The 22,475-nt window shown below is 35.1% G+C and overlaps 1 protein-coding gene across 5 annotated transcripts in view; it reads right to left on the bottom strand.

Annotated features, from left to right (window-relative positions):
* SOX5 (SRY (sex determining region Y)-box 5) overlaps nucleotides 1-22,475 on the bottom strand; it is a 610,606-nt gene that overhangs the window by 331,109 nt on the left and 257,022 nt on the right. For all 5 annotated transcript variants that reach the window (XM_006897210.1, XM_006897209.1, XM_006897211.1 and 2 more), the window contains one exon: nucleotides 7,700-7,786. In XM_006897210.1, coding sequence (XP_006897272.1) covers nucleotides 7,700-7,786 — 87 coding nt within the window. The remainder of the gene's footprint in view (nucleotides 1-7,699; nucleotides 7,787-22,475) is intronic.

Consider the following 22,475-nt stretch of genomic DNA (forward strand, 5'->3'; position numbering starts at 1 on the left):
TGGAATGCAAAAGTCGGGAACAAAGAGGAAGATTCAGTAGTTGGAAAACATGGACTCGGTGACAGAAATGGAGCTGGAGAGAGAATGATCGAGTATTGAGATGAAAGACTAATTACACGGGGAAAATCTGCTGTCAGGGACCTCTCCAGTGTGCTGAGGAGCAAGGATGTAAGTCTAGAGACTAAGGTAAACCTGATCCAGTCCATGATCTTTGCAATTACTTGCTATATGCATCAGGCATCTGGGAAATGGCCAAGGATGACAGAAGAAGTATTGATGTCTTTGAGTTGTGGTGAGAAGAGGATTGAACATATTACCATAGACTACCAAGAAAACTAACAGATCTGTCCTGGATAAGGTGAAACCAAACTGCTCCTTGGAGGCAAGGATTTTGAAACTCTGTCTCACATACTTTGGACTATGCTTAGAATGGTGGAGGGACAGCACTGGAGAGGAAAACTCTGGATGAAATGAATTGACACAATAGCTGGTTAATAAGGGTAGGTATGTCAGAGATAGTAAGATTGGTTCAGGATAGAGCGGAATTCGGAGCTATTGTGCACAGGGTTGCTATGCATCATAGCCAACTTGATGCCACATAACACCAACAATAATTATTGTACAAAATGCAGATTATTATCAATATCATTGAATTATACATGCAGAAATTATTGAACTGGCAAATGGTCTATTGTGTAGTGTATTATGTAATGGTTTATCACCACGTTGCTGTTGTTGTTGTCATGTACTGTTTAGCCATAATTACACACAGTTGATCTTCCAGTGAGTTCTCAGAGGCAGTTAACTGAATAGGAGAAGACTGTCCATCCTTCTCCTATGGAGCAGGTGGTGGATTTGAATTACGCTCTTCTGGGATTACAGCACAGCTGCTTACTACTAGGCCACCAGAGCTCCCTATTATGACTAAAGCAAAAATATATTAATTAATTAGTTAGTTAATTAATTAATCAATTAAAAAATCTAATACCCAGTTGTTGAAATGTTTGGCTTTTTAAAATATCCTATTAAATATCCTGCAAGTACAGATTATAACAGTAATAGTCATAATAGTAATTTCAAAATATGGGATTGTTCATTTACTGTTCATTCATCAAGTCTGTATTAATTTCCTAATGGTAAGATTGGCAGTCTACAAGAGGAAGGAAGTTAAATATGCAAATAGGTTGACAATTCAAAACAATGTCCTTGTGCTGGGGACACGTATAATGTGCTGGGGACACGTATAAGCACAAAATATCATTGATACAAATCAGCAGGGTTATTTACCCCGTTGTGATGGGTGCAAACATGTTCTAATGTTTTAAAATATTGGAAAAAATCACCCAGTCTCATTTTACTGGGCAGCTGAATATCATATGAGGATCCCAATCTCTGAATATTAGAATATTAATTCTAAATCTTGACTCTGTCACAACCAAGGTAAGTGATTTTGGGTAATAAATCTCTCTGAGCCTCAATTTTTAAATATATAAAATAGGATAAAATCATTTTATAACCATAATAATTTAAAGAAAGCATTTGAAAAAGTGGTATCATATAATTTAGATATATAATCAATCATAATTTACAGTCCCTAAAAAATGAACAGATGAGGAATTTAATCAAAAGAAGCAGCCTAGTTTCCAAAAGGTCAAGCCACAAGTACTTGGAAGAATTCGGGCCATATGACAAAATATCTTTTTTGACGACATCACACTCCCCTGCTAAGAGAAATGTTAGTTTAAAGAGATATATATTCTGGGTAATTGTATCATCCAAAGGCCTGGATAGTTTTCCAATAAGCATTGGAGTCATGTTTTTAAAAACATAAATATGTCTTTATACTTATTCCAGTTTTAGAATCCTCACCTGCCTTTCACAAATGACAGTTATTTATTAGGTAAATGAATGCATTTTTTAAATGGAAAAAAAAATTGCTAAATCGAGTATGTGGGTTTATCCCAAATATAAAACCCAAAGTAAAGACGAGTTGAGTTATTCCTATTATATTTGAAACAGTTATTAAGTATGTACTCTAACAAGTAAAGTTGGCTTTCTTATTGATAGGTTAAATCTTCAATGTACAGAAGAACTGAGACCCAGTGACTGAGTATTCTCTTCCCACAACTGGCTGGGTTCCTACATTGGCACACAAGGATGCTGGCATCCTGAGAAATAGAGAAAGTCACTAGTTGAAAAGTCACTTTTAGCTTTTATTGGTAGTGCCAAACTTATTTTGAAAATTTATAATGTTCTCTGCCAACAGCCTTTCTTTAGTTCTCATGAATCCTTTCTTTAGTTTAAAAAAAAATAAAAATTACTCATCAGGAACTCCAGAGGAAGGATAGGCCACATCTTCAGTAGATTAAAAGCATTACACATTTACTTTATACTGAAGTAAAAGACTACATGTCCGGTCATCTTTATGGCTGAATTTTGTGTTGAACAAATTCCAGATCCAATAATTCCCTTAGAAAATAATCTTTTAAACCTTTCTGTAAGAGTATATTCATCTATATCTTTTGGTTAATAAGAAAATGAAATAACTAAACAGTTGGATTTCTAAAAGATTAGCTTTCAGACAATTTTCAAAATGATATAACACTATATATCTACCTAAATGCTGAGATTTTGGGCTCCATGCTTCAAATTTATCAAACTGCATTTACCACTTGGTGTCCAATTTCTGTTCTAAGCCTGGTCCTTTTCAAAAGAAATAATTTAAAAAGAATGGTCACTTTTAAGTCACATATTGAATGTACATACCACTTTTATCTCAAAATTGTACTAGTCATCCAAGAGACTATCCATTCTAATGCACAAATTAAGTTTACGTAGCATTTGTCTTTAACTCATGAATCCTCAAAGACTATAGCATTGCTGAATGGATTATAGCTTTAACCTGACTACTGATAATTCTAGAGATGTTTGCTATTTAACCATATACCTCATCTTTTAGAAAGTACAAAATTATCATTTCAAAAAACAGCCAATAGCAGTTTGTATTTTCTATAATTGCTGTTGTTGTTGTTAAGTGCTGTCGAGTCATAGATGACTTATAGCAAATCCATGAACGAAAGACCTGACCACTTGTATAACTTTAATCTTTCTTCCAAGTTCATGGAAGGCAAGCTAATTCAGAAGTGGATGCCACTCCTGCTTCCAAGCTTGTTTTAATCGAAGAGCTCCACCAAGCACTGTCCACCCGGTGTAACCGTTATCATATTTCATACATCAGTGTCACAGTGTTTAGCATCACTGCACCACGAGTTACCTCTGTACAGTAAATGGACAGACCACTGGTATACCACTTCGAAGAATGTTTGACAAAAAAAATTAAAACCAGGTTTAAGGGCTGCAGATTAAAATCACCCACCTCTGGCTTGGTAGCATCACTTACTGCCCACTAGGTCAACTGAGCGCTATGTTGTTGTTGTTATTTTCCATAATAAATTATGCAATACTTTCACAGGCCTATATTAATTTAAGTTATACAAGAAGTTTTGCATCCTGCCCAGGATGAGAAACACCCACCATGGATTTTAAGACATAATTCAAGCTCCAAACAATTCATCCCATGAGGCAAGTTGAAAGACTGCTCAAGACTTTTCTGAGTGATCTGGTTAGAAAACTGTCCAAACAATGACTTACTTTTATAACCTCATAAAGCCATACATATTTATAGGAGAATTTTGCATGTATTTATTTGTGTTATTACTCTCAAGACAGTTTATTAAGTCAGAAAAGGACAAATTATGCGATTATTTTGTTGAAAAACAATGATGAGTTTAGATTAGTCAGAGCACCATGACTTACTGTTCTCAGGGAAAGACCTCATAGATCTCAGGTAAAGTGTCTCAACAGACATTGTTCTTAAGTCAAGTACCAATAAAATGACTTGACCTTCAGCAAAAGGAATTTCATACTACCAGAAAAAGCTGTGCAATACACCTGGTCATCAACTAAAAGGACATGTACTGCTGATGTCCCTTCTTAATAAATATGGAATTATGAAAGTTGGTCTCCACTTTCCTTATAACCGTTATTCATTGCTCCTCCTATTTCTATGGGGCAAAACCCTAAAACCTGACCAGTTACACACACCCCCCAAAAACCCCCAAAACACCTGTAAAATGGCTGACTGGTAAAGATGAGAGCAATCTTTTAGGACACTAATCAATTTATACTGTGTATGGACTGCTGCCTTTGAGCTGTGGTTCTTGAGAAGAGTTTTGAGAGTACCATGGACTGCTAGGAAAACAAACAAATTCATCCTGGAAAGGGTTAAACCAAGCGGCTCCTTGGAGGCAAGGATTCTGAGGCTCCTCTATCATACTTTGGACATGTGGTAAGGAAGGATCAGTCCTCGGAGAAGGACATCATGCTTGGGAGCGTGGAGGGACAGTGCAGTAGAGGAAGGCCCTCTATGAGGTGGACTGATTCAGTGACTGGGGTAATCAGGATGGGTGTATCAGAGTGCAACTGGCACAGGATAGAGCAGAGTTTAGGGCTGTTGTACATAGGGTCACTATGAGTCACAAGAGACTCAACAGTATATAACAACAACAACAATTGACTGCTGTTGGTAAAGCTTCTCAGTTACACTGCCTCGTTTGCAAAACTGAATCTACTGGCGTGTGTGTTTTCATTAGATGTTGCTGTGTTATTTTAAAAACTTAGTATTTCATATTCTCAAAATATCAGAGCATAAGATGGTTAAAATTCTAAATTGGAAAAACTAATATACTAAACAAATATCCACCTTTAGAAGTAGGTGACCTTTACTAACTCACATTGTTTCTTAAAAGTTGAGATTGATTTAGAGTGGATATGACATCTCTTTATTGCTCTTTAAACTATGTAAATTAAATGCTATTTATGTCTCTCATTTTAAGACTTTTGTTATTTTCTCTTTTTAAGTAGAGAGCAGTAAGATTCACATTTATAAACTTTGCCAAACTGTATTAGTATTTGTTCATATATCCTGAAAGCATCTTGCTGATAACAACTTGAGGTCAAAACTTTGTAACTGAGATCAAGCTAACTTGTCTACAGTGATAAATATTTAAGAAAGGGACAGGCACACACAAACACACATTTACTGGAACTAAGGAAAAGTTGAGTGGAAATAGCCTGGTTGAAAGTTTAAATGAAAAAATAAATCAATACACAAGTTGTTATTTTTAGGTACCATGGAGTTGAGTACGACCTATAGCAACAACAGATCTGAATACTGTCCTGTCCTACGCATTCTCACAATCTCTGACATGCTTGAGTCCGTTGCTGCAGTCCCTATGTCAATCCATCTAGTTGAGAGTCTTGCTTTCCTTCATTGGCCCTCCACCTTTCTAAGCATGAGCTCTCCAATAAAATAGGCAGCTCTGTAAATAGTATAAAGGCATTCTATATCCCAATATAGAGAATGGTTCTGTTCAAATACGTTATTTAAATTACTACTATTCAATAGCTGAATGAGTTCAATTTTAAGATTTAATAAAACTCACACTTATCCTTCCAATCCCTTCCACCAAAAATGCTGCTGTACGTGTACATGAGATTTTATTGGCCTCATTAAAAAGAGCTGCCAAACAGCTCAGCCATTGTTCATGTCTAACTTCTTCTGGGGTGGCATGAAAACCACATTCCTGGGCACTACATAAACACCCCTCCTGACCCCCCAAGAACCTTTAAGTCAAATTCATTTACCCCCAGAGGGCAACACACTATTGTATCCTCTCCACTTTCTAGCCACCTATGAACAATGGTTAGTAATTGCAACTGTCACGGGCAGTCAGTAGGAAAAATAACCCAGCTCGTATTTTCCCACTTTACTGCCAAACCTGATCCAAGCACCTAATAACCATGCCCCCAACAGAAGAAAGACCTAGGGTTGCTTTTAAAATGCATCAGAAAACAGCTTTTTGTACAGAACTGAAGAACAATAACCAAACTTGTGTTCTGAATGTGAAGCCTAAAAAACCTCAAAATTAAAGACAGACTCTTCTTTTGTGACTGTACTGTAGCTTCCAAAACTAACCCCCAGGCAAGCCTGAAAGGACAGCTGAGCCTCTTTCCTCTAAGCTTATCATCACTGTTGTTGCTGCTTTTAAGTCTGACTTGTGAAAGAAAATGAGAGAGGGAAAAATGTTTGTCCTCCAATGGAATGAGATCACAAGGCTTGGGAAAACTAGTCTGTGTTCTACTTTGTTACTACCTAGGTCAGAGGAGAATGAAGAATCGGGAAAATACAATTATATACCTCACGTGTAAATGGGTCAAAAATCAACCAAATGAATATTAAGAGGACTGCTGTTTTAGAAAATGAAATTTCTCAGTTCTCCTTTAACTCTGTCTTCAATCCCTTTTATCCCCAAATCCATTGTCCTCTAGTGAATTCTCACCCTTAGTAAAGGGCAGAGTAGAACTCCCCCATAGGGTTTCCAAGGCTATAACCTTTAGAAAGCAGTCTGTCCCCTTTTTCCTGCATTGTGCAACAGATAAGTTCGAACAGTTGACCTTTCAGTTAACCGCCAAACATATAACTGCTGTGCCACCAGAACTCGAAAGCCCTTTAAGGCATGTCACTTATCATGCATTTGAATTTGATAAGATTCAGAATCTCTTCATTTCTACTTAAGTTATTCTGTATAACTCAAAGATTGTGAATTTTAAGTGAAATTTTCAGTCAACATCTCTGAAAGTTCCCAAATATTCAGACATTAGTTGTCATGGAGAATAAACATTTGTTAAGACTGACTCTGCCTTTCTCCAGGATGCTGTGAGGAAGCAGAGTTTAAAGAGAAACACTTTCCTTTGGAAAACACGCACACATGCACAGACAGGCAAAAAAGTTGTTTGTTCTGCTATACACATTGTAAAACAAATCTAGTAAGGTGAAATGTATACTTAACCTCTATCTAAAAATTATACACAATAGTACATGTAAGTAAATATTTCATGATATTATTCATTTTTTCTTCTCTCAAGACTGATCTTATTTTACAGTTCAGAAAAATAAGTGTCCTATGAGCAACAAATAGGTAATTATGGCTGTCTATTATGCCCTGTAATAATAAGATTTTTAAGTTAATTGAAAGGCTTTATTTGATTCTATTTTTGTATGAGAGAATGAAATAATCTCTTATTAGTAGTAAAAGTTTATGAAAATATTCTTTTGAAGCCCATGTAGTATTTCTCCCTTAACTTTACGTACTTGCTGATTCTAATAAAACAAAACCAGAAATGTTACACTTGTAGCTATAAAACAGTATATTATGCCTATTTCATTCATTGTTGATGGTGTTAACTCTGTCTTATATATAATGTATACATGCTTTCTGTCAATATGTAGAATGTATAAAGTCACCTCATCAGATGGAGTTTTTAACATTGCTAAAGGCACATTTCCAGGCACAGGATAAACCACTTAAATAAAAAAAAAGGAATAATGAAAAACAAAGTGTACTAAAGACATAAGTGGCATTATTAAGAAACACATTATTTATCCTATAAGGTACTTATAAAAGATAAGAATCCCTGACATGGCCCCTTTAAGCTAGAAGAAGCAAACACCAATGACTAAAAATGAATAAAACAGAAATGGAGGGTGAAGCAGATATTCTTTATCACTATTAATATTTCTAAATACCAAGTTCATTTTTAGTACATTTTGAATCAAAACAATTGCATTCAGAATTACCTTTTATTTCGCCAAAGTTCCCTGATCCCATTGCAAGAAGCTTGTCTTTCCAGTCCTTTGAGAGTAGCTTTTCAATACTGGGAGTTTCTAAGTAAAGAAGAGGGGGGAAAATGTAAGCAAACCAACATGACTATGTTTACAATAGAGCTCATTAAAAGTCTATCTGCTAAAAATAAGGCCATCCCTATCTGGGCCCCAGTCCATAATGACTTCATCAACAAACTGATAAGAGGGGAGGAAAAAAAAAGAATGTGTTTTGTCACCTGCTGTTTCAAAATCATTAGCTTTTTCCTCTTGCGGAACAAAGCCATGCTAATTCTTGATGACAATGGGTACATATAAACCTGCAGTTCATTGATTTTCAATTTGGTGAACAAATTCTTGGTATAATGGATGCTTGTCAATTTCAGGGTGTTAGTCTGCAGTCAAAAAATAATTATGTTGATAAAATGCAGAGGGGGAAAAAAACAAGAAAAGAATTAGCTCTTAAATCTGCTACATGTAATTATATCCCTCTGTGTGTTTACAATTACATCCACTTTATAATATGTGTTTAACATTGTGGGGTAGTAAGCACACAAGCACACTGTGGAAAGATTCGTCAGTGCTTCCAACATTAAAAAAAGAAAAGGAAAAGTTGATATAAAAGAAGCTTTTAAATGATTGCAAAATCCAGAGAAGTAGAAGATGCCTACAACGGAACCCTATCATTTGCTTATTTTAGATTGGTATCACATTTTTCAAAAAATGCTGTACATTGTGAAGTGGCACCCACATTTCAGAGATGAAGGTTACCCTTTATTCTCATATGTGTGTCTATATATCACGTGGTATTTGGCCTCTCTCTTTGTGCTGAATTTTAACGTCTAAGTAAATATAAATGCTAATAAAACTCCCAATCATTAAACTCAGTTCCAAACAATGTAATTGTATATTCTTGTCAGCATTTAGATGGGTACACAATTACAATAGCTTTCAATCCCACGATTAGCACTGCATTCAGTTAGAAAATGGAGTGTACTAAAGATAAGTGTCCCAGTATGTGTCATCTAAATAACAATACCCTCACTTATTATCTAGATCCAAGACATCCACTGCCATTCTCCACACTGGTGTTTATGTGTATTGGTGTTTGTTCAGGCATTTGTTTACCCCCTACTAGGAACATAAAGAGAGTACATGTTAACTTATCAAAGGGACCGTCTGGCCTAGAGACCATAAGATTATTAGAAACTGGTTAATTTTCCCCACAGTAAAATGCATTTTAAGGAGCCTTCATCAACATCTTTGGCTAAAGCTTTCTACTTTTTTTCTCAGGGTCTCATCTTAACAGTCATAAGTTAAATACCTGTGTGGCATTTTCAACAAAGCTGAAGTGAAATTTTCCTTGGAAAAATGTGAAACATTTTTCAGATGTAAAGAAAGTCATGAGGAAAAAGGAACAAGGACGACAAGAACAACAAAAAAAACTAAAACACCAAACTGACCCCTGAATGACCATTGTTTTACATAGTTTCTATTTATTTGCTGGTGAACATACAGCTCCACATAGCATAGCTACTATGGGCAGGTTTATCCAAGGAATGTGTGAAGTGTTTTCTTCCTTTCTAACAGAATACTTGTGTTTGCCTTCATGCTTATGAGAAAAAATACTAAATAATCTTTCATTTTTAAAATGTCTATTTTTATACTACAATGTTTTGAAAGTAAAGGCAATTTTAGATGAAATAAAACATTAAATCTTTTTTATTGTAATCAATATGTCTCTTCTATGAGGCTTTCAAAGTAAATTTTAAAACCTCCTTTCAGGATTTCCGTTTCTGCATTCCCAGTAATTTTAAAAACCTTATCAGAGTAGGTCAAAGAAACACCACTGCTTCTTTTTTTCCAGCACTCTACAAAAATTCTCAAGTAGCATGTAAACAGGGCACAACCAATATGTTATTTGCAATAGAGTCCTGTCAGTCATTAAAAGCTAACAAACCTTTGCAAAGCAGGAATGCTGCAATAGAAATCCATTGTGCACTAACAATGGGCCCCTGAACCTCCCAGCACCAAAAGCAGACCATTTTACTTTTAAGGCTATTGTCTGCAAAGTCCATGACAAAGCTTTTCCCCTGCAGCTAGACAAAATATTCACTGTAGTGTGCTCATAAAGAAACAGAAGTCTTCTGTCTAAGTTGCAGAGTTAAAGAAACAGCCACCAGATTTCTGAAACCTGTAGAACATTCTTCGCCCCTTTATTACTTGTATAAAGATATAAGGCTTAAATATACAGGGCCTTTTTTCCCCCCTCTCAAATACCCGACTTTTAACATATACTATAGAAAGGGAAAGAATAATTTCTTCTAGACAAAGGTATTTGGAAAGCATAAAATCAAAACTCAAGGATGTCACGTCAAAGACATTGCTGCTGCGTGCTGTGGAGTTGGAACAGGGCTATAACTGACCTTCAGCTATTTTCAGAGGCAGTAAATTACATGGGAGGAGATTGCCCACTCTTCTCTCACAATAAAGACACTAGTACTCACAAATTAGTTGAAGCAAATATTTTAGACTCCATAAACATTAAATAAGTAGTGTTAAGTGCCAGGAACCATGTTAGATGCTCTTATCTGTTTCGTCACTTACTCACAGCAACCAGTCGAAGATTCTAATTAGGTTATTCTTCTTACGGGTTAAAAACAAGACAAAACAGAAACACGCTGCCAAGATGTTTTATACACTCTAACAAGCAGAGTTATGGCTTTAATCGTGGGTTTTGCCCCCTTCTATAAATTCCTAATGCTCTCACAGACAATGAAATGATAGTGATAGCTGCTATTTTGAGGGCTAAGTGCTGAGCAATAAGCCGGGTCACTCGAATGTGCTATACTTTCACAACAATCTTCTGGATTAGATACCAGTGTACCTGTTTCAAAATCCCAGGGTCACATATATGGTTCACTTGCCTAGAAGCTAATGGAAAGGCTGAAGGTTTGAGTTCACCCAGAGGTTTGTCAGAAGAAACATCTGTGATCTACTTCCAAGAACAGTCAGCCACTGAAAAGCCTATGGATCAGTTTTACTCTGGAAGGCATGAGTGTGCTGTGAGGTAGAATGCAACAGATGTGAAAATGTCATCAAGTGAATAGTTTCAGAAAGTAAGGCTCATTCATTCATTGCTGTACATCCCAAACTGACCCTTCAGTGGGTTTCCCCCAGAATCACTGGTTATTTGAACCCACACAGAATTGCAACCTTTGGCAGAGCAGTACAACATTATAAGGACCAAAACCTCAGAGGTCCCCTTAAGAAAGCAAAGCATAAAGGAATTATCTTGACTTAACATCATATAGTTAACTTCACCTTACAGAGTTCTAAATATGACTCTTTCTAGCACGTACACATTTAGAAAACAATGCTGCATACTAAGAAAAACTAATGCTATTAACTTTATTGGAGGAGGATGAAGAAAAACCTGAAGGATGAAGTGAATTTCCTAGGGCAATGGGTACTTATAGTCAGCAGTGGTGAGATGAAGAGTTAGCATTTCTTAAAGCATTTATTCAAGATTTAGTTACACACTGACTTTTTGTTTATAGGGTTTTTGAAGGCCTGCTCTTTTGGATGTGGGCGGCAAGTCCTACTGCCTAATCTGCTTTAATCTAAGAACTCCGCTGCAATCTGTCTACCATGGTGACCCTTATGACATCCATCACACTAGAGGCACAACATCCAGTGTCACAGCAACCCACAAGCTACACTAGGACAGAGGACTGACAGATAAGTGCTAAACAAAAACAGTCAACAATAATCAAGCAAACATACATACCCACCTATAAAGTAATTAGCAGCTAAATAAATCACTGATATAATGAACTAACATATAGGTATTGTAACACTAAGAACAAACCATTAAGACAATTATCATACAAATATCAATTGAAGCCCAAGGTAGCAACTGTATCAGAGATGAGGACAGCACAGGATAGGAAAAGATTCAGGTCTTAGGCATGCCTGACTCATTAACGGCACTTAAAAACAACAACTACATATGACTTTGCTCTTCAGAATTCAGAACAATTTAAAGAAAATTGGTAACTTATAGCCAAGAGGGAGCTTTGGTGGCTTAGTGGTAAGGAGCTACACTGCCAATCCAAAGGCAGGCAGTATGAGTCCACCTTGAAAGACAGATGGACAATCTTTTATCATGTGGCTTGCAGCCTTTGAAACTTGCTGGAAGGTCAGTTATGCAGTCAGTTCCAACTCTACGGTACAAAACAACAGCATATCCAAAGATAATCTTACCCCTAGGCTACCAGAGCTCCCTGTTAAATATACAATACACTTAAAATATAAAGTGATTCCTTAAAAAACCCCACATGGAATAACTGTTGTTTGTTTCAAATTGTTGCTGTTGTTGTTAAGTGCCTTTGACTCATAGATGACTCATAGCAATCCTATGAATGAAAGACCTGAACACTTGTATAACTTCTATCACTGTTTCTAATTAAACAACCTAACTTCTCTAGACTTTGCCACTGGGTTAGCTCAGAGACCATATGTTAAGTACATCACTTTTCTCATTTTACCTCTCTACTGGAATTTCTGTAAAATAAAAATTATTGGGAAAATACACAGCTAGCATTCTATTAATTGCTAGAATTTCAACTGATTTCCACTGACAATCCATGAACAAGTGACAAAAATGCTCTCACATTTCTAAATCAATGAATGGACAATAGTTTAATTTCTCTGAAAATAGTAAAGATCTAACAATAGAAAACCATGATAACAAACGTAAAAGGTGAAATCCCAATACTTATGATACACCTATTCATTAATTCATGGATAAGAGTCAAGTGAAATTTGATGAGATTATGAATGCTGTTTTAAGTATGGTGGCATAAAATAGATTGTAGTAATCTGCAAATGTTCAAATTCTGGAATATTAACAACTGCTATTTAAGATATGCCACATTTTCTAAAAAATTAAAAAAAAATCCAAAGATTCTATTTAGATTTGTTCCTATGGAATTTTAGTTATTTTAAGCTTTGGTATATCATTATCATCGTTAAAAAAGGAACTAGGAATTCCTATGTTGAAGTAATTGTGGGGGATAATAATAGTTATTATTATATGCAGAGTCTTAAATTCACACAAGGCTGTAAAGTACATCATTTCACTGACATATATTACTATTTCATCCACCTTTCACATAGGAAACCAGATCTGAAAGATGCATTGCCCAACATCATCTAGCCAGAGAATGGAACAACTGTAATGCAAACCCAGATTCTCTTATCAAGAACCTTTTCTCTTTCAGGTTAAAACAAAAACATGTATGTTTTAAAAGAAAAGAAATGTTCATAAATGAAGTACAAGGTAAAGAAAAAGTAAAGAAGTTATTCTTCATTAGTCAACACATGACCATTAATATGGTTACGTTTGTCATTTTCTGCTATCAGAAACCTTTTGATATGTTTGCTTGCTTTCCTCTTCTCACTCTTGTGTCTTTTGCTCACATATGCTTCTTCACATCAATGCCTGTGGCAATCCTCACCAGTGAATAGCACCCCCAACTGTGCCAGCCATTGTTACCACAGCATCCTGCCTCTTTAGGGTCTGTTCATTCCCTATAACTCTCACTCTTTTCTCCCTCCAGTGCCAAACCCTCTTAAGACTTACTCCCTCATCTGGAACAATGAGACCTAGAGACTCATGCCAACATATTGTAATTCTCCAACAAGCTGCCAGTGCCAAGAATTAAACCACATTTGCTCCAGTGCAGTAGCTTTACGCACAAGCTTGGGGTTTTGCTTTGTGTTTATGTAGGGTGTCCTTGCCCCTCCTTAATCTCCTCTGAACTTCTGTGGCAGAGCTCATTGAAAAACTTAACGAGGGGGAGGAAAAAACCCCATATGTATAATACGTGAGTTTTTAGACAAAGTTCCAGGAGTCAGAGCATTTCAAATCCACTACTGTTTATACTTTAATTCTGTAGCTTAAACTAAACTCTGTTATTCCTGACATGTGAGAGTATATACATTTAAGAATGCAGGTCTTCATTGGGAAGAAATAAAAGTATGGCCAAACTTCAATCTCTGTCACTATCGCCTCTGAAGGCAAGAAGTAAAAGCATATGCATTTTGTTCGTATCATAAAACCAGAACTTTAAGGTTAGAAGGAATCTTTAAATATCATGTACATAAACATTTCATAAAAGTAATTAGCTAAATATATACTGGGCACAAATAACTTGATTATTTAAGACTAAAAACAAAATAGTAATTGCATTTCCATGTAAATCAAATAACTGCTAAATGAATTTGTTGTTGTACCACTGTGTCAGAACAAATTCATAGTTTACCGTCCAGCAGGTTTTCAAAGGCAGTTAATCCACACAGAAGATTGCCCATATTTCTCCCGAAGAGCAGCTGGTGGATTTGAACTGCCAGAGAGGGCTTCTTAGCACTAGGTCACCAGAGCTCCCTATTTCTGATTTACTTTTTTATAAGACTTTGATATTTATGTGCTAAGAAATTGCCAATTTTTAAGATAACTATGGATTATATAATGTTCTGTTATCTGAGCAAGAATATTAGTATCAGGAGAGCATTGTTTTGCTCAATATAATTTGATGTAGGGTTCTGGTCGCCTAGTAGCAAGGAACTGTGCTGTAATCAGAAAGGCACTTGGTTGGAAAAGATCAGACACTCCATGGGAAAAGATCAGGAAATCTGCTCTCATGTGATTAACTGCCTCTGATAATCTGCTGGAGGGTCCGCTATAGATCAGTCCCAACTCTGTAGTACTCAACAACAATAACAATCTTATGTAGACTAAAATCTTCCTTTTACAGACTGAAAAACTGTAAATTCTAGAGCTTAAATATATTTCTAAAATCACATTACTGATTTTAGAAAGTAGTTCATTATAAGCCAAGACTTGAAGTGTAACTCTAATGTTCTTGTCAGTATACCTCATAGTACAAAAACTTATCTTAATAAGTGTTATGTTTTTAAAAATTAAATTTTGATTGCATTTCATTTTCCTTATATTGTTTCAGTTAATAATTTTATGAGAGGTCCTAGTTAGAATTAGGTATTGCTAATGCAGTAGTTTCTCCTTAGAACCTTTTACCAGATGACTCCATGAAACTGAAGAATAAATGAAAGGGACTGCATCTGACTGAAGGAGTAAGCTGATGCACAGCAGAGCTCCTGAGGACAGCACAGAATTGGCATGTCTTCATCCTCTTCTGCATAGAATTTGTATGAGTCGGAGAGGGATTTCTGTAAGTGGGAGTCAATGTGACTGCATAAAACAACAACAGTGTAATGGACCAAATATATTTCCTTTCAAAGAACTAAATCTATTTCAGTGCATGGCCTTTAACTTATTTTATTGCTGACAATAAGATCTGTCTTTGTGGAGGATATGAGCCAAATTCTACAAATTACATATCATCAAGAGTTCAATTCATGTTGACAATACTTGCATGTACAGAAAACATTTTGGATCAAATATTAAACAATACAATAGAAGAAATTTAAAAATACTATCACATATATGAGAAGTTATTTGTGAGTAGTGCAAGGCCAGAAGAGCTTGTAATAGTCCCATGAGATAAGTGTTACCCGCTACTGTTACTGAAAATGTCTCATTCTTCTAGGAATGTGAACTAAATGAATCACTACAACACACACAACAGAAACACATATGAAATTCCTGAGCACTGGGTTTTCAAGAAGTCTTATTTTTTATATGTAACTATCCTGAAGTGAATTAAGCTCTGGAAACATTTTACTTTTAGTATTGCCAAAATACTTGTTTGTTTCCACTTTAAAGTTAATAAGAGCTTGTTAACAGAAAAATAAAGAAATAATAACTTTGGCCGGCTAACTCTCATTTAAAAGTTTTTAACATGCAATCCGTTTTTGGAACATGGAATTTCAATCACTGGTTAGAGGCTTACATTTTATTTTTTGCACAATCTGAAATCATGAATATACCTGTTCAATTATAACAAATTATATATCAAATTTAATAACAGCAAGTATTTCATCACATGCTTACATAGGTAGTAATCAGTATGGTATAAATTTTATAAATACAGAACCTTGAGTTTATGTCTCACAGCATGGTCATTTTCTTCATGTAAATCCCCATTATATGATGGATTTAATTTGTAATGGAATCCATGTTTTCTTACTTACATTTTCTCTTATGAAGTTTAAGTCCTTTTCGTATTCATACTATGATTATTTGCTTTGTTTGTGTTTTAAATATTATATCCAGCAAAAATAGAACATAAATTATTTGAAAGCAGTATTTCAAAACTAATTGCATAGAATTATTCTTTCCTGCGTTTTGTGACTAAAGAGAAATAACTTGATGTCATGTAACTTGACTTCATAGTTTACAGTTGTGCAACTTTTAGAAAATAATCTACCCTCTGTCCTTCCTTTTACTCACTGATAACAGATAATAATTGTACTTGTCTCAAATGGTGGTTGTGAGAAATTAGATAAAATATGTAATTTACTTTAAAAACTACCAAGATCACAGTAACATCTAGTAAATGTTAACTAACATTACAATCAGCTCTGGTGGTTTACTGATAAGGAATTGCACTGCTACCTCAAAAAAACATGTTTTCAATCTAGCAACTGCTCTGCTGAGAAAGATGCACACTCGACTCTCAATGTGGTTTACTACCTCTGAAAACCTGTTGGAGGGTCAGTTATCAGATGTTTCTAACTCAACGATACATAACAGCAAGGAAGCTCTGAGGGTTTAGTGGTAAGAAATTGCACTGCCAACCAAAGGCATGTGGTTTGAATCCACCAACTAAATCTCAAGAGAGAGATCAGCAATCTCCTCCCATGCAATTTACTGCCTCCGAACATCCAGTGGGGGTCAGCTATGGTCATTTTCGACTCTATGGTATTGAACAAAAACCACATTGCAACTACAGCTTAGTATACAACAACTCAGAGAAGCTACTTCAAAAAAGCAACTAAACTACATACATATATTTTATCTCATTTGCATTGAAATTAATAAAAAAATCAAAAGTCTCATTAAGCAGTAGTAAAATTTTGCCTCTTAACATCTTTTAAGATTTGTAAGACTGTTAATCCATCTTGTGGTGTTGGTTATCTGCCATTTCTGACTGACTTACGTCAACAAAGTTGATATGAAAAAGAGATGAAGGTGAATGAGGAACATGGAAAGTGTCACTTCTACTAGGTTAATGTACTAACAGTCCCAAAACACCACATACATGTATATATATAACACCATACATAAATATATATACATAAAATAGATATAAAATTTACAGAAATATACATAAAAATCTTCCCTGTTGTTTTTTAATTTTGTTTGGTCCTGTGGATGGTTATCTATCAAACTTTCTAAAGGTGTTCTTAGATACTTAAAAATGGCTAAAGCTTTTAAGCCATTGCTGTTGACAAGTAGAAGAAAACAACAAATAGTTCTGTAGTACTCTTTTCCCCAGTCACTCAACCAGAGGCAATAGTTATTATTTTTATTTATTAGTCCTCTCCTTTCTCATGGTTAAACTCATCCCCAAGCCCTGACAGCAAAATCATTTTAACATTTAATAAAAATGGCAGAAGGTAGCTCTTCTGTGTAATGTGAGCTGCTTTCGCTGAAGTGCCCAGCTAATGAATATTGTCCATTTGGATCCAAGTAATATATAATGTCAGCAAAATGCGAATGGGGAGACATGAATCAAGTTCCAACCATTAGTTACAATGAGAAGAGGTAAGAGTGGCAACGAGGAGGAAGCAAATAGTTTACCAGGGAAAGGTTGGGAGAATGGAAAAACAAAAATAACTTGTGATGTAGGAAGAAAAAATTTATGACATATGCCTAATAAGCAATTTTTAAAAGTGAAATAATTCTTAACAAAATATTTTTGTAGTTACTCTTATTATTTCATCCATCCTTTAGTAAAATTCCAGAGAACTCTTCTAACAAATGTTATATTTAATGTATTTTCTTTCAAATAGTATTTTCTCTATTGTATATATGTGAGCTAGAGAAAAAATGAAGAAAACAAAATAACTAAACTAGAGCATAATATATAGGAGATTTAGGTTCATTCAAGACAAAATATTCTTGTTACAAGACAAATGGATAAACAAACTTAGGAGAAGCTTAAGGTAGTTTAAGCCTATCACAGCTTAGTGCCGACAAGAATTCATAATTATAAACATATAGCACATACCTACTGAAATTTTTAAGAAAATAATCACCTAAGTCTGTTTTGGAATTATAAATGTAGTAATCATTATTTTTTTGATGAATATATTTATATATCATTCACATAATTAGATATTTAGGCCATGATGAAAGCAAAACTTAATGACTTTAATTACAGAATTTTTGTTTTAGTTGTTCAAAATTCTTACAATGGTTTACTGTAAAGATTCAGAAAGCACAGAAATAGAAAACAACATACATTAGAATAAGAATTGCAATACTTGAAAATATGACAGAATGTTGTACCAATGGAAGTGAGAATTAAAGCGCATACAGCCTGACGCTAAACCACTACACATCCTGAATCTTCCCTATCACAACATATGTGAATACAAATCACAATCCTAGTGTGCCAGATGCCTGGAAAGCTACAAACAATAAAAACTGACAGGATTCATCTGATAAATCAGAGATTGTGACATACAGGTAGTTAGACAGTTGAGCCTAAAAGCTAGTTATAATTCAAATTACATACATGTGCTAATACAGCACATTAGATTAAAAAATGAAGACAAATCCCCACTGATTTGCTTAAAATCATATATCAAAACTTGCACAGAGTCTTCTCAACAACAGTAGCCCATCTGTCTTTAGCAACTTGTTACATTTGGTCTCTCAATAACCTTTTATGATTTTGGATTGTGTCCTTTTGTAGAGTCACTTTAGATGAGGAAATACAATAGTTTTAGGTGGAAAAATGGCATTTATTTGTCACAAGCTTGTATATAATCTAATCAACAGTATTGTTTTAGAGCTATTAAAGATTATTTCCCCACACACACCCCCAATAAGAGAAACAACAAAATATGAAGTTGTAAGAATAATCTTTAAGACATATTTTTATCCAAGAGAGGGAAAATGAAATAAAAGAAGATAAGAAAGAGGGTAAATCAAATATAAAAAGAAAACAATCTAGGTAAACAGAAAAAGATAAAAGCAAAGTGTGGTTTTTACTCTTTTTTTTTTTTCCATATCAACTATTTACCAGTTTCAATGTTAAAAACTGTTGGTGATGTTGAACAATCCTTGGACATACTGATTTCATTTCTGAATTGAAAAGCATGAAGCAACTTTTTTTCCTTTCATTAAAGCTATCAAATTACTAAAAAAGTGTAGGTCCTATACCTCTATCTCAGTGTAGCTGAGTCAGAACTGACACACAGCTGATCTTTTGTCAGGTTTCTGAGGCTGTAAATCGCATAGAGGAGAATGCCTACCTTTCTCTTGTGGAGCTGCTGATGGTTTGAACCACCAGACAGGCAATGTCTTTGGGTTAACTGTATCATTAACTATGCACTTCATTACTAGACCATCCCTAAGTCATATGTAGATCATCACTTTATTAATTTTGCTCAATTTAATACACACACACACATAATGATGAGAAGACATCACTTCTTATCCATTTATTTGTTCATTTCTTTAACAAGCATTTTTCAAGCACTATGATACTGTGAGTAGAACTTTGATGAAACAGTAATTTCTTGGATGTTAATTGAAAGATCAAGATTGAAACTCATCTGCCATTCCATGGGAGATAGAAGTAGTTGTCTGCTTCAGTAAAAATTACAGCCTTGAAAATTATACTAGGATACTTCTGTTCTCCTATATGCAGTTATCACGAGTATCAATTCAAAGGCAATATGTTTGCTTTTCAATTGTAGCACTGTGATGAGTACTAATGTGTCTTTGTGCATCTCAAAAATCTCACCATTCCATCAAGAAGAGGTAGAGATCAACAGCAATTAGACTCCAAAATCTTTGACTGAAATTACTAGTGTCAGTGATGTGCAATCTTATTGTTTCATATTAATAAGTAATGGATAAAGGTGATAAGAGATTTTACTACAAAATTGATTATATTACTGTGATTAAGTAAGAGTTGTAAAGTAGTTCTCCGATATCGACTGAATCTACTATAAAGAATTTCAGTAAGCATTATTTCACAAAAATAATGCCCATATTTCATCTTGTCCATATTTACAAAAGGAATATTAATTAAATCTCACTAGATATTTGAAAAGTAACTGAAAAAATATGAATAGGATTAGCAAAGTGTGTTAGTTTGATATATATATCATTTATTTTAACAAATGCTGCCATGAGGGCAAAACTGACTCATAGCTGAACCCAGGTTCCAAGGCTGTAAATCACAAAGGAGGAGTCTGTCCATCTCGTGGGACCGAAGTGACAGAGAGGTATGGCCTTTGGGTTAGCAGTGCCACTCCCTACCAACTACGCCAACAGAACCCTCTTAACAAATCATAGGTAGTAGATATTCTACCAGACACTGGAGATATCACCATGGGCAAAACAGGAGTGAATTCACCTATTCACCTGGGATTCACAGTCTTAGGGAAACTGCAATACATAAATGATGCAACCTCGCTTGCTGAAAGTAAATAAGATTTGAAAAATTTACTGATTCAGATGAAAGGATACAATAGCCTTAAGTATGCGTTACACTTCACCATAAAGAAAGACATAATCTCAAGACAGGATGAATAAGAAATATCACAATAAATGGAAAAACTACTGAAGCTGTCAAGGATTTCCTTTTACTTGGATTCACAAAAAGCAGCCATGAAAACAGGGGTAAAGGAATTTTGTCACTTTCCCTGGGTAGATCTGTTGCAAAAGACATTATTTTATATGTTTAAAAGTAAAGATGTAATTTTAAGGACTAAGGGGCACTTGATTAAAGTCATGGTATTTTTTAAGCCATTCACATGCATTGGAAAAATGCACAATGAATAAGTAATACCAAAGGAGAATTGATGCCTTTGAATTATGGTTTTGACAAAGAATATCAAACATACCATGGATTGATTTCTTGGAAGTACTACAGTCAGAATGCTCCTTCAAAGTGTAGATGGTGAGACTTATCTGGCATACTTTGGGCATATCAACAGGAGGGACCAACTCCACAGAAAGACATTATGTTTGGTCAAGTAGTATCAGCTAACAGGAAGGAAGATCTTCTTTAAGTTAGGATGAACTCAAGACCAGCAGCAAATATGAGCATGGCTCAGGACCAGGCAGTATTTTGTTCTGACCTAACTGAGTGTTACTTAACAAGAGGGCCACCTAAAAAGGATGACTCATTATGCCTTGGTAGGGCACAGAAATGTGTATATTACCAACAAATTAAAATAAAAACAGGATCTGGTAAAAAGAATTGGAAAAAAAATTGAGGGTCATTTAAGAAGACAAAAAAAAAAAAAAAAAACCCAACAACAAAAAACCAACCAAAAAAAAAAAAAACCTCACCACTACACACATTAAAAACAAACAAACAAACAAAAAAAACAACAACCAGAGAAAAATTTGGAAGACAGCTATCTAGCCAGCTTTCCTGGAGGAGATCCACATTTGTATTCATTCCAAAACAAAATGAAACAAAAGATAACCTAACAGAATGTAGAAAGTATTGAACAATAGTATTAACAGCACATACATGTAAAATCCTGTTGAAGATTACTAAAAGAAGCTAGATCAGTACATTTATAAGGGACATAGAAGAGGTCACATTAAAAAAAGCTAACATCACTGGTGATGGGTCTTGACGGAAAGCAGAGAATACCAGAAAGATGTTACATTTTGTTTCATTTATTATTCTAAAGTATTTGACTACATGAATTATAGTAAGTTATTGATTAACTCTGAGAAGAATGAGAATTCCTGAATATTTAACTGCACTCATGAGACACTTGCACTATATCAAGAAAAATTCAGTCTAACAGAACAAGGAGACATTGTTGTTGCTATGTTTTATTGGGGACAGTTGAGTCAAGTACAATTCATAGTGATCCTATGAACAATAGATCTGATCCCTGTTTCATCCTGTGCCATCCTCACACTTCTTGACACGTAAGAGATCACTGCCATTGTGGCAGTCACTGTGTTAATCTACCTGGTCAAGGGTCTTCCTCTCCTTTGCTGACCCTCTCTACCTTTCCAAAGATCATGTCCCTCTCGAAGGAGACATAACTTCCTAGCAACATAACCAAAGTATATGAGGTGAAGCCTCATCATCTTTTCCTCTAAAGAGCACTCTGGGTGCACCTTCTCCAAGACATGTTTGGGTTTTTGTAGCCTACAGACATTGCTCTTCTCCAACACTACAGCTCAAAGGCATCAATTCCTCTGTAATCCTTATTCATTGTCCAGCTTTCAGATGCATAGTAAGTGATTGTAAAGACCATGACTGGAATAAGATGCACCTTAGTCCTCAAAATAACATCATTACTCCTCAGTAATTTGGAGAGGTCTCAAATTGTAGACTTTCCCAATGAAATACATCTCATGATTTCTTGACTGCAAATACTAAGGGTGTTAGCTGTGAATCCAGGTAAGACGAAGCTGTCAACAGTTTCAATCTTTTCTCCCTCTATCTTGAATTCTGCCAATTGGTCCAGTGTTAAGAATCTTTGTTTTCTTGATAATGAAGTGCAGTCCATGTTAAAGGCTCTATTCTTCAACCTTCTGCAACAAGTG

The sequence above is a fragment of the Elephantulus edwardii genome, unplaced genomic scaffold (genome assembly GCF_000299155.1).
Source record: "Elephantulus edwardii isolate Elephantulus edwardi_28Jun2011 unplaced genomic scaffold, EleEdw1.0 scaffold00206, whole genome shotgun sequence".
NCBI lineage: Eukaryota > Metazoa > Chordata > Mammalia > Macroscelidea > Macroscelididae > Elephantulus > Elephantulus edwardii.